This window comes from Sardina pilchardus, chromosome 8, assembly GCF_963854185.1.
Source record: "Sardina pilchardus chromosome 8, fSarPil1.1, whole genome shotgun sequence".
Taxonomy (NCBI): domain Eukaryota; kingdom Metazoa; phylum Chordata; class Actinopteri; order Clupeiformes; family Clupeidae; genus Sardina; species Sardina pilchardus.
Window position 1 is genome coordinate 33982955 of NC_085001.1, and position 15348 is coordinate 33998302.

The 15348-nt window shown below is 42.4% G+C and overlaps 1 protein-coding gene across 1 annotated transcript; it reads left to right on the forward strand.

Moving 5' to 3' along the window:
- The first annotated feature begins 3990 nt into the window (after positions 1-3990).
- On the forward strand, positions 3991-14689 carry LOC134089297 (protein fem-1 homolog C). Its single transcript, XM_062543722.1, has 2 exons — positions 3991-5639; positions 10664-14689. The coding sequence occupies exons 1-2, from the start codon at positions 5096-5098 to the stop codon at positions 12007-12009; spliced, it is 1890 nt and encodes a 629-aa protein (XP_062399706.1). The 5' UTR covers positions 3991-5095; the 3' UTR covers positions 12010-14689.
- The last annotated feature ends 659 nt before the right edge of the window (positions 14690-15348 follow it).

A 15348-nucleotide genomic window follows, 5' to 3' on the forward strand; every position in this document is an offset into this window, starting at 1 on the left:
ATATTCAACAGAATATAAGTTGATACAAAGAGCTATCACAACATTAGATGATAATATATGTATCACTATGGATTTATAACAAGTTATAATGCAGCAGCCATTTATGACGGATGCATAAAACTAGCAAACATGAAACGAACACAACAGGAGGGTTAAGCGCAGAGCCAAAGTCAATGAACAGCATCCTCACATGGGTGTTGCATTCAGTGCCGCTGCTGGCCATTTTGGTGCCTATGTGAGTTGCTTTGTGTTTCAAATTAAAAGTGAAGCCTGGTAGCCACCTAGCTATTTGAATGGATGTGCGAAACTCATCAATTCCATTCTACAAAGGAAAAGTAGTAGACTAGTTTTTATATTCTTGTCCATGTCCCAAATCACATTGATTGCAGCCTATGTTAAAGAGCCCTTTCACCAATCTGAGTTTAAAAATGATCAGTAGGCCTATCAGTAGGACCTACAGTATAGGACCCAGATAACCTCACAAACAACAATCTCTCTTTGTTGACTTCATGATTTCCTTATTTAAAAGGAGATACACAATGATAATTCAGCTGGAGTCTGCCACTCTCGTTGCCTCTCTCCTGCATTTAAGTGAAGTAAGTAAAGTTAGATCTGCTATATGTGGTGGAGATTGAGAGAACCCCAAAAGTACAGTATCATCCTTGAATGTACCATGGTGTTGGTGTATTTTGACATTGTAAATGTTATCGAGGAGGAGAGAAGCACAGTTTGCAGTAAAGCTAGGCTACTATTCATTGGCTATATTTGGGTGGCCCCTCTGTCCTTTGGTGCCTAAAGCACAGTGCATGATGCGCGTGGTGGGAGTGACGGCACTGGTTGCATTGTTCCAGGTGTTTAGGGGCAAAGTGGAGGGCAGATGAAATTGCATCACCCATGGACCTGTTCTTGCAATAGGCACACTGGTAGGGAGGGTGGTGGGGAGCCGGCGTCTGATTAGGACTAGCTTAGGACTCTCCGCTCCAAGCACTTCATGATGACTGAAGTGAGTGCCAACGGTCTGTAGTTGTTGAGCTCCATCACTGTTGGCTTCTTATGTAGCTTAGGACTGCCCGCTACAAGCACTTGGATCTAAAAAGTTATTTTGGTTTCATTTCTACTCAGAAACTCTAAGAGACTGCTTTATAGAATCCCTGAATTTTGCTTACTTGCCCTGACTGTGCTTGTTTGTGACTTTCAGCTAAACGACCCTTTAACTTTTAAGACCACCACAGGATTCTGCAAGGAGTACAGTATAAGGATTCTACAAGGAAAGGAAATTTACTGAAACGTTCATTAATAAGCCTTTATGCATGGGGAAACTTACTCATTCATACTTATATACTAATTTTTACACTTTTACTGTACATATTATTACAAGGGATAATCTCCCCAGAGCAACTAATAGGTTAAGTGCCCTGCTCAAGGGCACAATGGTGGCAGGCCTGATTTTAACCCACAACTTGTCTTGCTGCTTAGCCTGACGTTGTCATACTCAAAATTCTAGTCAGAATTTGAGTCTGATACTGCTCCACTGGGCTGTTAGCCTGACGAGCCAGACCCACATCAAGATGTAGGGTCTGGACACTCACCGTAGACAGGGCTCAATCGGAGGGGTGGGATAAACAGTTGTCTTTCAAATTCCCTCCCCGCAATAGGATAACGTTAAATGAATCATCTTCTTGTTTTCAAGTAGCAGGATGCGTAACCTTCCCTCTCCACGCAATAGGATAACGCTAAACGAATCATCTTCTTGTTTTCAAATAACAGGATGCGTTACCATCGCAACTTCTGGTTGCTTGTCAGTCACCATTATGTTAAGCCCACCCACCGACTCTATACACGCTGTGATTGGCCCGCTGGTGCTTCGGGTTCTCAGCTCCCTGGCTCTATGGATTGTGCCTAGACTGCCCCGCCAGCCAAATTACATTTGCTGCTGCTAGGGGCATCTAGATTTCTAGGCTATTGGGCTGTAATTATGGGGTGTGTTTCAACTGAACCAGGAAAAAAATGCCTCTTCACTCAATTGGATAGACCTACAACCAATCAGAGCAGCATCTTTGTTGTAAGCTAAGTCAACCAAAGCGCTCTTTGGTGAAGTGGTTGAGTATGTTACTGTTAATCATTTCTCCATCGTCATATAAAGCCCACCCTGACAATTTGATTGGTCTGCACAGCTCTGGTTCAAGCATAGTTGCGCCACAATGGAGCAATGCCAGACCGAACTTCCAAACCTTAAATGTTGTGGCCGGGGCTAAGTTCGGCTGGCACCCAGGCTACTTGCTGCTGCATGTTAGCCCATAGCCAGACAACCACCACATCAGGTTCTAAAGCTCGTAAGAGGATTCTCAACTGTCTTAATCAAGCGTCACTGAACAACCATCATCATTAACTGATCACACGGCTGACTAGCGTATTGAATACTCTCTCTTTCTGACTTCCATGGTAGCTACTATACAGTGTTGTCATTTCTGGTGATCCAAAGAGGTCAGAGGTGAGCAAGCAGCCATCAGTGAAAATGGACGTGGCTGTAAACTGGTCATCAGAGATACAGCCGGACTGCATGCCCAGAGCATAACTACACTGGACACACACACACACACACACACACACACACACACACACACACACACACACACACACACATGCTCTGACCAGTGCTCATACTGTATGTACTAGAGTAGAACTCACATTTGTTGACTCTTTTAAAAATATGTTTAATATATGCTTAATCCCATTTGGAATGGTAATGCTTGAAAGTTCTGTTTTCTCCGATTTTATGCATAGTGGAGAACTTTGGTCATACCAGCTGTAATCCTCTAGATAGAAAGGTCAACTTGGATTTAAATTGAAGCTTATAAACTTGGGAAGTTTTTTGTGTACATATGAGGCAGTGATATGTATAATAAAATGCTTGAAAATGATCACTTTTGATGACAATTTGTCAGGCGGACAGACATATTTTTGTCTTTTGGGGTATGTTGAGGGTGATATTTGACACCAAAAAGGCAGCAATCCCCAAAATCTTTTTTTGGTAGTTACCCCTATGTGTCAGGATGCACCATGCTAAATTATAGGGTTATATGACCATTTATGTAGCTCCAGTACCTTAATATTCACAATTATGTCATTCCGCCAAAAGCTTTTCCCAAAAAGGGTGTTTTTTGGCTCCTGAGACCAAACGGGGCCGAGTTGGGGGTGGTCATTACCATCTTGTGATGGCTCAAGGTATAAGATAATAGGAAATAATAGTAAAAAAAAGGTAGCAAAAAACATCCTGAGGGGTGGACCTGGCTCCCGGCCTATTACGTATATAGGATAAACTAACATGACATGGTGAATTATGTGTGAATTTTAGTCGTCATCAATTGTGGCACCCAAGTTACGTGCCGATGATCAGGCAAACTGGATGTTAATCTTCTGGGGATCTTTTGTTGTTCAGACTAAGCATGCAAAAATGTGATCAGAAACAGTAGGGTTATAGTCATCCGGTGGGAAAGATAGGTAAAGTTGTATAATCTGCATAGCTCACAACTCCCTGGGAGCAAAATGATATCTCACCCAGGGAAGTGGTGTAAATGGACAAAAGAAGGGGCCCTAGTACTGATCCCTGAGGCGCACCTGTAGTGAAGTAGAGACTTTGATAGCCTACCTGTCCTCAAGACACATTGAATGAGCTCGGTGTAATTTTCAAGAACTATTTAACCAACAAGTAGCCTAGGCTAGGCCTATATGTTGATTTAGACACAGATAATCCAGGAAGAAAAATATGAAACAGCGGATCAACCGCACTGTAATAGGCTACACGTCGCTTTATTTATCTTAGCCATGTATTAATGTAGGCTATAATCGGGGTTGATTTAGCTTGTAAATGAAGGGGGTTCCCCGAAAAAGGCTTTCCTCGTGTTCACTATTATGTATTTTCGTCGCAAATACGTAGTTTAAATTCAGCTCTGCGATTGGATAATTTTTTTGCCCATTCAAATAAGCTGCATCATTTTCCAGACCCAGTATATCCTGGAGTAGAAGTGCATTCGCTAGAGCTCTCTGCGGCGAAGTATTGCCGCACTGCTTCTTTCGCTTCCGCGTGATGTCTGGATAATCGTAATATATATTTTTTAAAAAACGTTTTTTTGTCTTTACGAAGCCAAAAGTTGGATTAAAATACTGTATTTGACGGTAGACTACCATTAACCATTTACCCCGAGGCAATGACACGTAATTTAATACGGGAAACGAAACAAGCGGGGGTGGGAAATTCTAAACCAGTATAACGCAGGTTATTTTCCCCTGGCCCAGATATTTTTCATCGAACTTGAGACATTAACGCCCTCGATCAACCGTTTCTTTCATGACAAAACGTTACGACGCAGAAATGACATTGTAAGGAGATGATCAGTCTGGTTATATGCTAACGTTATCTGGATGGATTGTCCAATGGATCAGAAAACGACATTAAAGACACAGGTGACAAAGGTTGGCTAAGATTGCTATGCTAGCCATCTAGCTTGACAAGCTGCTCCGTTGATGGAAGAACTGTGGCACCCATTTACACGTAGCTGCTAGGAACGTAAACTAACGACGCTAACTAGTCAGATAGGTCAAGTGTTTTTTACCAACGATTTGGTAAGTCATGTGTGTTGGTACAGGAAATGTAACGTTTTGTTAGAAAACGGCAAATTGACTGCATTGTTCTTGGGCAGATAAGTTAGCTAAAGCTATCCGCTGTTAACTTAGCAGATGCTATCTCCTTGTCTGATGTCAACGGTAACGTTAGCTAATTAATGATAGAGCTGTGGAGGAAGCAGAACTCGTTTAGCGTTAACCTGAGATACTTAAATGTGTTGCATTTGTTTGATTTCAGACAGTTTTTGGTTGATAATTTAGATAAGGGATCTGTAGGGCAATTTGATTGATGTGTCGTGATTCTAGCTGGCTAACATTAAGTTAGCCAATTTATCACATGCATAGACGAAAGAGTGCAGCTACACTGACTAAACATCAAGTGAAAATGCTAAAGGCCATCTATCTTATACTCTGGTGAACAATTGAAAGACATTTAACTGTTTACTGTCAAGATACATTTCCTCCCCATGCAATGGATTTAAAAACGGCCGTCTTCAACGCTGCCAGGGATGGGAAGCTTAGGCTGCTCCAAAAACTATTGGAAAACAAAAGTGACCCCGAGGTCACTAAACTTATGTCTGAGAAAACAAACGGGGCAACGCCATTACTAATGGCTGCGAGATATGGACATCTTGAGCTCGTGGAATATCTTTTGGAATGTTGTTTAGCCCCTGTCGAAGTCGGGGGGTCTGTCAATTTTGATGGCGAGACAATAGAGGGGGCTCCACCATTATGGGCTGCTTCGGCTGCTGGACACTTGAAAGTGGTACAGTCGCTGGTAGGCCATGGAGCTTCCGTGAACAACACAACTCTGACGAACTCAACGCCTCTAAGAGCCGCGTGTTTTGACGGACATCTTGATATTGTAAAATATCTGGTGGAACATAAAGCAGACCTTGAAGTGGCTAACAGACATGGGCATACATGTCTCATGATTTCCTGCTATAAGGGCCACAAGGAAATTGCTCAATACCTTCTGGAAAAGGGTGCAGATGTCAACAGAAAAAGCGTGAAGGGTAAGACCACATCTGAAAGACATTAATGTATTATGTGGCTTAGACTTGATCATTATGTTTGTTAATTAACTTTATTATAAGCACCAGCATACTTGTGTCACGTCAGGTAGTCTTGGGTTGGGTTGGGAGGTCAAACAACATTTTCACTTGCTCCATGGGTGCTTCTCATTCGTCTTTTTATCTATCCTCCTTCCTTCCTTCCTCAGACCTCCAGCTTCCCACTGATCTGTAAAGAACACTGGATATACTATCCCATTGTTGCCACACCATCATTCTTTATTTAGATCAGTGGGAACGAGGACCGAGGAAGGAAGGGAGGATGGATAAAAAGGACGAATGAGGGACACCCATAGTGTAATGTTGACGTTTGTAATCTTTCCCCATCTCTGCCTCATGTATGGGTTATTCAATAATAGCCAACTTCAATAGAGTACCTGGTCAGTTTTCCTGTCATGACGAGGTGTCAGGCAAGCATACCGGTATGCTCAGTGTGTGCCCTCAAGAAAATCCACTGGTAATATGTCCTGGCTCAGTAAACGAGAAACAAACAGCCTACTGGGCTCAGATCAACCCGTAAACCATTTGAACCAGTCAACACATTGTTTCAGGAGTGAAAAAGAGAATGTTGTAATGTGGCTTACCTTGAGCTGAAATATCAACAGCCTTTTATCAGAATCCTAGACCAAGATGTGTTCCCCAATATTTTAGCCATTGGGTCATTCTGTGTGAAATCAGACCGACTACAGAAAGATGGTTACCGCTCCGTCTTTGATTTTGCACTAAATTTGTCTAGTCGATGAGGAATTTAAATGTTTTGCCTTTTCCCATTGTAATTGAACATAACTGCGATGTGAAAGGTCCTAAATGGGACACACTGTACACAAAAACACATGTGACAAAGGATATCCTTGAAAGCATGATGAGTACAACTCATCATTCAGACCAGATGGGTGCAGGGTTTTCAAATCAAGAATCCACTTGCTCTCACATTGACGCAGGCTTTGCCTATTGCAACTATTTCTCTGAGTGAGCCTTGTCAATCCCCACTAATTTCCCTGAAGTGTATCACCTACAGTGCACAATATATGCATCAAAGTGCACACATTCTTTTTACAAATCAGTGCACCAAATCAGAGACGCACCTTAAATTGTTTGGATTCACATCTATGTTCAAAGTTCAAATGGGCACTAATTTTTGCACATTACGCAAAGGACTCGCACTCAGGACATTGCACTCAAAGTATCCTCCATAGAAATGCACGGGGTAAGTTCATACAGTAACTCCAATATGACAGTAGTCTCTACACATATCCTGTCCCTTCCTGTATGCCTCCTCATTCACTTGAATAGGAAAATAGCTGCCTGATAACTGTGCAAAGTGTGTGGCAAGATGGGCCTAAAAGGACTTTGGTAATTGCCACTAGATTGCTTTGAACAACATGGTAAAGAAAATGCGCCTGAACACAGATCACTCACAAGGTGGTGTCAGCATCAACGCTTCTCTTCAGCTTCGAGTGATTTACATTACGAGTTGCCAAACCCTCCATAGGTTTGGGCCATGGAGGTATTATAAGAACTGGAGAAAGTGAACAAGTCCCGCCCCCATTCATTTCAATGGGAATGCTAGGCTAGTGAAAATTGCCAAAATTGAACGATTTTTTCAGGCTTCAACATGGCGTTTCAAGGGGCTTGTTTCCGGTGCCGTTTTACTTAGCCAATTAAGTGCCAGGTTACCGATTGACGTAAGGTACAGAAGGAGAGCTCGTGCCCACACTAAGCTCGTGCATGAGCTGAGAGTGGAACAGCCACCAATCAGCATGAGGAAAACGCAGGGAAAACGGCACCGGACATGATGTATTTCTGGAAAATGGCGACGAGGAAGTGCTTTGCTAATCGGCGAAGCTAACCAGTCAAATCCTGACCCCCTGGTTTGGGCAGTTGACTAGCATAACCTGTGACAGAAAATTGAGTTAAACTTTCCGAGCAACAGCAGAGTGCTGGCCAATCAAATGTTCCAATGAACCTCCTGACTGGAAAAAATAATTCAGGATGATGGACCAACTCCATAAACAGTCATGTTTATGACTTTAGTGAGAAATAGGCACTGTACAGTTAAAAAGTAGAGGTGATATTTAAAAATTGTGTACCAGCTAGGGTTGCAAAATTCCGGGAACTTTCAGAATTGAAAACTGTCCATGTGAATAAACTGGATTTTTAAAAATATGGGAAGTTAGTATATGTTTATTATTATTATTATTATTATTATTGTTATTATTAGACATATAGGAAACCTATGATGCATTAATGCGCATGGGAAAACCATTTTTCCTACTGAAAACGTCATTGTGAACATTCTCATGTGGGAAAAACTGGTGGGAAACTGGGGGAAGTTTGCGAAGAGAGTTGCCCAGTTCTGGTCATCACTTTTGTTCTCACTCAAATGGGAGTATGCAATTTTGCAGGAGCTCTAGTCTAATGGGATGGTTAATAACCATATGGTCATATTACTGGTCTGATTTAGCTGGACACTTTAAAGAGACCCTATGCAACTTTTTCATAGTCATAAAATCCCTCAGAAATCGTTGTTTTGCTTGACTGACCAGTTTAATCGAAAACAGTAATATTTCCTCCCGCCCCCAGTGTCCCTATCCGCTATTGCAACCTTGCAGTTTCTGCAGGAGACGATCGTTCCTTGTTTACATCTGGAAGTCTGAGACGAGTAAGGAACAAGAAGAACCACGCTTGCAATTTATATATTTATATATAGCCTATATATGTATAAATATACACGCTAAAGCTGTCGGGGAAGCTCTGCAGAGAAATATGCAAGCATAAAACGAGTAAAAACGAAGATGAAATCGCCAATCCTGCATAGTTCCTCTTTAAAAGATAATTGGAGTGATATGCAATGTCGTTATTTTTTGTCGATTTGTTATACCATTCTCTGGGATTCTGACTGGACGATATGAAGCGATAATCGCATCCATTTCAACCAATCAGATTTTGTTGTTGAATGTCATGGCATACCTTGGGCAGTTCAATGGTTTCTGTGTTGATAGCTTGCTGATAGCGATTTGCTTTAGCTGTTCAACTGAAGATTCAATTAAAGAGTTAAAGTTAAAGAGAAACTATGCAGGATTGGCGATTTCATCTCCAGTTTCGGTTTCGCTTTTTGTTTTCGGTCGTTTTATGCTTGCATATTTCTCTGCAGAGCTTCCCCTACAGCTTTAACGTGTATATTTATACATATTTGGCTGTGTGTATATATATATATATATATATATATAAATTGCAAGCGTGGTTCTTTTTGTTCCTTACGCGTCTCAGACTTCCAGATGTAAACAAGGAGCGATCGCCTCCTGCACAAACTGCAAGGTTGCAATAGCGGATAGGGACACTGGGGGCGGGAGCAAATATTACTGTTTTCGATCAAACTGGTCAGTCAAGCAAAACAACGATTTCTAAGCGATTTTATGACTATGAAAAAGTTGCATAGGGCCTCTTTAATTAAATATTTTTGTAAAATAGCGTTAATGTTAGCTGCATACAACAAACAGGAAACAGTAGACAGCTTCATGCTACAGTAAGCAAAAATAGGAATGAACAAATCATATCGCCTTTTATAAAACAAAATTTATATGTTTATGTGTAATGAAGCAGTTTGTATGAATTATCCAAAATTCCCAGTTAAAGAGGAACAATGCAGGATTGGCGATTTCATCTCTGGTTTCGGTTTCGTTTTTTGTTTTCGCTCGTTTTATGCTTGCATATTCTCTGCAGAGCTTCCCCGACAGCTTTAGCGTGTATATTTATACATATATAGGCTATATATAAATAGTAAGCGTGGTTCTTCTTGTTCCTTACTCGTCTCTGACTTCCAGATGTAAACAGCAGACGATCGTTCATCAGAAAGTTGCAAGGTTGTAATAGCGGATAGGGACACTAGGGGCGGGAGGAAATGTGACTGTTTTCGATAAAACTGGTCAGTCAAGCAAAACAACGATTTCTAAGCGATTTTATGACTATGAAAAGTTGCATAGGGTCTCTTTAAGTCCTGTGAATTCCCATTAATTCCTGTAAATTCCCATTCATTCCACGAACGTTTCCCATTTGGAATATTTCCAAAATTCCCCAGCTTAACTTCCCATGGGAAATTTCCGGAAAGTTTGCGGAAATTTATCAGAAATGTTCCACACCTTTGCAACCCTAGTACCAGCCAACTTGCATTTGCAAGCTAGCAATCCACAGCTTGCTACCAAAGTCAAACAGCAATTATAGTGGGGTCATTAGCCGGCTTCAGACTGTCGAGCCAGCCTAGTCCAGGCTAATTTGGGGGCCACCTGGTGCTAGCCCAGGTCCACAAGCCTCACCTTTACGTTCAGACTGTCAGGCCATTAGCCTCTCTGCATTACACCTCGACACGCCCTCGCTTGTGAAAACATCACCATTACCCCCCCCCCACACACACACACACACACACACACACACACACACCACCAAGCAGTCAGGCCGTGTATGAACTTGTATCTCTGTATCTCGGATCAGCAAACGAAAATGGGACTAGTCTTTCACATACAGGTTTTAAGCAAGTAAATTCAAACAATGTTCCTCAGCTAGGCTACTTGCTCATTGCTACTTTCAGAGATTAGGGACAGAAATCCTCAGGAATTGCAGTAGACGTCAACTTCTCTAAGCATCTTCCAGTATTGGCCTTGTGTCATACGTACAGGCTCTAGACAGTTCATGCTGTTTCCTGTGGGAATGAGTTAAATGCTGAATTGGAACAGGAATTTGTTATCTAATTGGATTAGATAACAATAACTGGCATTATTACTGATGATGTGTACTTTTGAGGCAAGGTTTTCTGTTGGACAGTGCACAAATAGCCTAGATTAGAATAGTTAATAGACTGTATTTAAATGTTAACTCAACATTTTCAGATGTCTATCTGTCCCTTAAGAGATTGTTACATCTTAACCTTTCTATGATTCTCTTAACTGTTTGAACCTCTCTTGTCTTTTCAGGCAATACAGCCCTTCATGACTGTGCTGAGTCAGGCAGCCTTGAAATACTTCGTTTACTGTTGGATTATGGCGCCCGAATGGAACGTGATGGTTATGGCATGACACCGTTGCTGTCGGCCAGTGTGACGGGCCATGCAAACATTGTGGACTACCTGGTCCAGCACCCATTAACACCCCCTACTGAGCGGGCAGATGCGCTCGAACTGCTGGGTGCCACTTTTGTGGATAAGAAGCGAGACCTCCTGGGCGCCCTGCAACACTGGCGACAGGCCCTGGAGCTGCGTCACACAGATCCTGTAAACCTTCTACCCAAGCCCCAGCCTGAACAACTTGTGGCAGCGTATGACTTTGCAGTGGAAGTGAGCTGTGAGGAAGAACTTGACGCACTCATTTCCGATCCAGATGGCATGCGCATGCAGGCACTGCTGATCCGTGAGCGTGTACTTGGACCTGCCCATCCAGACACCTCATACTACATCCGTTACCGTGGTGCTGTGTACGCTGACTCTGGCAACTTTGAGCGCTGTGTGGCACTATGGAGCTATGCTCTCGACATGCAGCAGCGTCACCTGGAGCCTCTCAGCCCAATGACCGCAAGCAGCCTGCTGTCCTTTGCTGAACTCTTTTCCTTCATGTTGCAGGACCGTGCTAAAGGCCTTCTTGGCACCTCTGTTTCCTTCCATGACCTTATGGCCATTTTGGGCAAGAGTGTGCTGGAGATAGAGCGTGCCATTAAACATAAGTCTGATGGGGCAGGCTCACTAATGACGGTGGCAGCAACTTCCACCCCAGACCCAGCCCAGCTGAGCAAAGCACTCTCCATCATCCTGCACTTGATCTGTTTGTTGGAAAAAGTGCCCTGTACGCTGGAACAAGACCACTTAAAGAAGGAGACGATCTACCGTTTCCTTAAGCTTCGGCCATGTGGCAAGAATGGCTCAAGCCCACTGCACCTGGCAGCTGATCGTGCCACCACCTGTGTGGGCCGCTACCCTGTCTGCCGCTTTCCCTCACTGCAAGTGGCTGCCGTGCTGCTTGAATGTGGTGCCGACGTCAATTGCCGTGATGCACAAGACAATTCTCCACTCCATGTGGCTGCCTCCAATCAACAGCCGGAGTTGATGCGGCTGCTGATTGATCGTGGCACACATTTTGACAGCACCAATGCAATGCGACAAACTGCCTGTGACCTGTTGGGCCAGAAGGAGCTGGCACGCAGCCTCATCCAGCCAGTCAACCACACCACTCTGCAGTGCCTGGCCGCTCGTGCCATCATCCAACATGGCTTGGTCTACCAGGGCAACATACCCCAGCGCCTGGAGGACTTTGTGCTCTTGCACAGATAGTGGAGACTTTTTAACTAACCAAGGAACAAAACCAGGAGTGAAATGGCTGTATGACTGAGAGGAATGATAAGCGAGGAAAATAAGGGAAACTGAAACATTCATAATACCTTTGCCCTTCCCCCTATTGCTTTGTTTTTATTTATTTATTTTTTTCCAATGTCTACTGCCCTTTTTCCAAAGCATTGTCCAGTTGCCTAAGCTAAGGATAACTTGGCCCGAATTAGTTTTTGATGACATGATGCAAAACCTGAGAAACCAGGGTGCTTTTCTCCAAAGTCACTCCTGATTTCTCTGTTTTGTCTCTGCCTCTATGCACTTCTCCCTTCACTGACAGCAGACATCTATGGCTCTTTTCCTCTGCAGAAACTTATCTTTGAGAAGCTTTATAATGTGTTTTGAGGTTTGCACATGCCATAAGTGCTTTAATCCTCCTATGCACAGGCTAGGATAGACTGTTCTGTGTTACAATACAGTAAAACTAAAGTTTTGTTTTCATGTCACAGCCTGTGTGTTTTGAAAGTCTTTGATATTCATGTTCTATGATTGGAGCCATCAAACAGCAGAGGGCATTTTTATGGTCCTCAGTGGAGAATGAATGATCTTACAAATCAGTTATTGACAGAAGTGAATTGATTGGCTGCTGTTATTTCCAGCTCTTTTCTAGTTTTCTGCAGTCATTTTGGGAACTTTGAGCCCTCTTGTTCTAAGGCAAGCTGTAAACAACATAAAGACAAAAGTCCGGGGTGATGCAATTACCATTAAACTTCACTACTGCACATTAATCAATGCTGAACACCTCAGAGGTCTTTTGATCTCATATTTGCATTTTTGTTGATTTTCTTTTTTTTTTTAACTCATGTAATTGTACTAAAAAGATAAAGGCCTTGCATGGGACAGGTGTGTTGTGATGTAACATTTGCACAATTAACTGCAGTTGCATTTTTTTGTTCTCTTTTAGGCACAGCAGAGGTTTTTGAAGTGTGTGTGGGTATGTGTGCGTGCGGGTGTGTGGTGGTAGGGGTGGGGGGAGGCATTTTGTGTAATTTGGGCCAATGGTTTAACACTAAGTCATGATGGGATACTGACTTTTTATGAAGCCATGGACAAGACTTGACACAGGTCTAAAAATCAACACTGGTCAATACACATGATCAAACTATTGCTTAGTTTTTTTGACCGGATCAGGTTCATTGGGTATGTAATGTCATTATTGTGTTCTCAGTTTCCTCCTCATGTCTTTCTACTTTCTTCATCGCCTTCTAGTCAGTCGTCTCTGTGATTTGAGGGTTGGCTGTACTGTCAATGACTTGCAATCATTTAAAAGAAAAAAAAACTCATTTGAAATGATCTGTTTCCATGCATTGTCTTGCATGTGAGGGCTACTCATCAAAAAACTGCTTTGTGAAAATCAGACAAGAAAGTAAGGGGTTAGATTTGGTTTTACACCACAGGCAACAATAGACTATTTCCACACATAAGTTTGAGTCTAAATGGTTCTCATACATGTTATCTTTTTTTTTGGGGCTTTTTATGCCTTTAATTGGACAGGACAGTAGAGAGAATGACAGGAAGTGAGTGGGAGAGAGAGTCGGGGTGGGATCCGGAAAGGACCACGGGGCGGGAATCGAACCCGGGTCGCCGGCGTACGGTGCAGGTGCCCCAGCCAGTTGCGCCACTGCCGGGGCCATCATACATGTTATCTATCTAAATATTTTTTATCTGGTTGGTTGTTCTATATTGATACATGACTCACACCCCAATCATTGACACTGACCTAGGTGTGTGTTTGTGTGTGTCATCTAAATCATTTAGATTCCAGGATCATATTTCTTAATTGAATCTGACATCTTGTGAGTGTGGCAGACAGAAGAAAGAACATCAGCCCAATTGGTAATTTAGCCTTAGACATAAACCTTGTCTGGTGTGTCGAGTGATCTGATAGTACTATAAGTAGTCATGAAACTCTGGCAAGCCAACAATGCAATAGCAGGCTGGTTTGGTGACTGTAGAGACAAGGGGGGTACATACTTTTAACATTAACACATTCATAATAGCTGCATATAATGCTCTGTTCATATCATGTCAAAGTATTGGAACTCCTTTAGACATTTACACGCCCTGTGCTCCTAAGCATAGGATGTGTGCGCTTAAGCCCAGTTTTCCTCTTTTAGGAAAATATCCATTTATATCTTTTTGGGCAGGCTTACACTGACGACTGTCCATTTCACCTGTGTGCTGGTGTTTGATATTTAAGCGAATCAATGGAGAAGCTGACACCTGTCAACCACTAGGATAAATATTTCCACACATTTTACTGTAAGCCGTCTTTGGTCTTTCTTCACTGTAGATAAAATAAATAATGCAATCTTTTACTTAAATGTCCAATTACGTAGTGACAAACATTGGTATTTTTTCCTTGGGGTGGGGGTATGCCTCTCATCATCTGTGCCCCTGCTTTTAGACTATGTGAAATCAAGGGCTTTCATGGTTTTCTAGGAACTCATTTCATCACTAAGAGAACGCAGACACACCATGCCAGCAGGGGGACTTGCACTTTATTATTTTGAGGTATTGAGTATTTCATTCATTACTTTGAGGTCTTGAGTATTTCATATTACAGAGATCAATGCTTGTTTGATGTCTCAACAGCATATTTGACAATAAACCCCTGTTGCTATTGTTTGATGTGTCCTGGTGTCTTTAAATGTCTTCCATGTATGAAGCATTGATTTACTGAGATTTGCATATTTTGCATAGATATGTTTGTAAACTGATCCTGAGGTATTACCTCTTAAAAAGGATGATGTGCCCTTACTTCACATACAGAAGATTCATGTTGTGATATCTTTCACACTTCTGCACATAATTGTTAAGGAAGGCTATAGCTTCAGCAGCATAGACTAAGTTTTGAGATTTTAACTTTTCAACAACTCCAAAACTCTCCTTGTTAGACTCAGCCTCTTCATACACCCGAAGATGAAAATAACTTAAATGAAAGGCATTGGCTTTTTTGTGAGGTGCTTGAGGGCTTGCTCACACCCTTTCCATATGCATACTTTTCTCACTTTTTCATTTTTCCCTACAATCCAGGGGTGCGTTTCCCGAAAGCATCGTAAGCCTACGATGATCGTAAAGTCCCTCTTACGACCGTCTTAAGATTTGCCGACTGTTTCCCGAAACCATCGTAGCTTAAGAGCATCGTGAAAACACTCGTAGATCTACGAGTGATCCAGAGTTCTCGTTACTGCCTAAGAGCGTCGTAACGCTATGCCTCAGTGGAGTCACCAGCAGGATATGCAGGGGGATTACAACTAAGAATACAATGATCCAACTTACGTT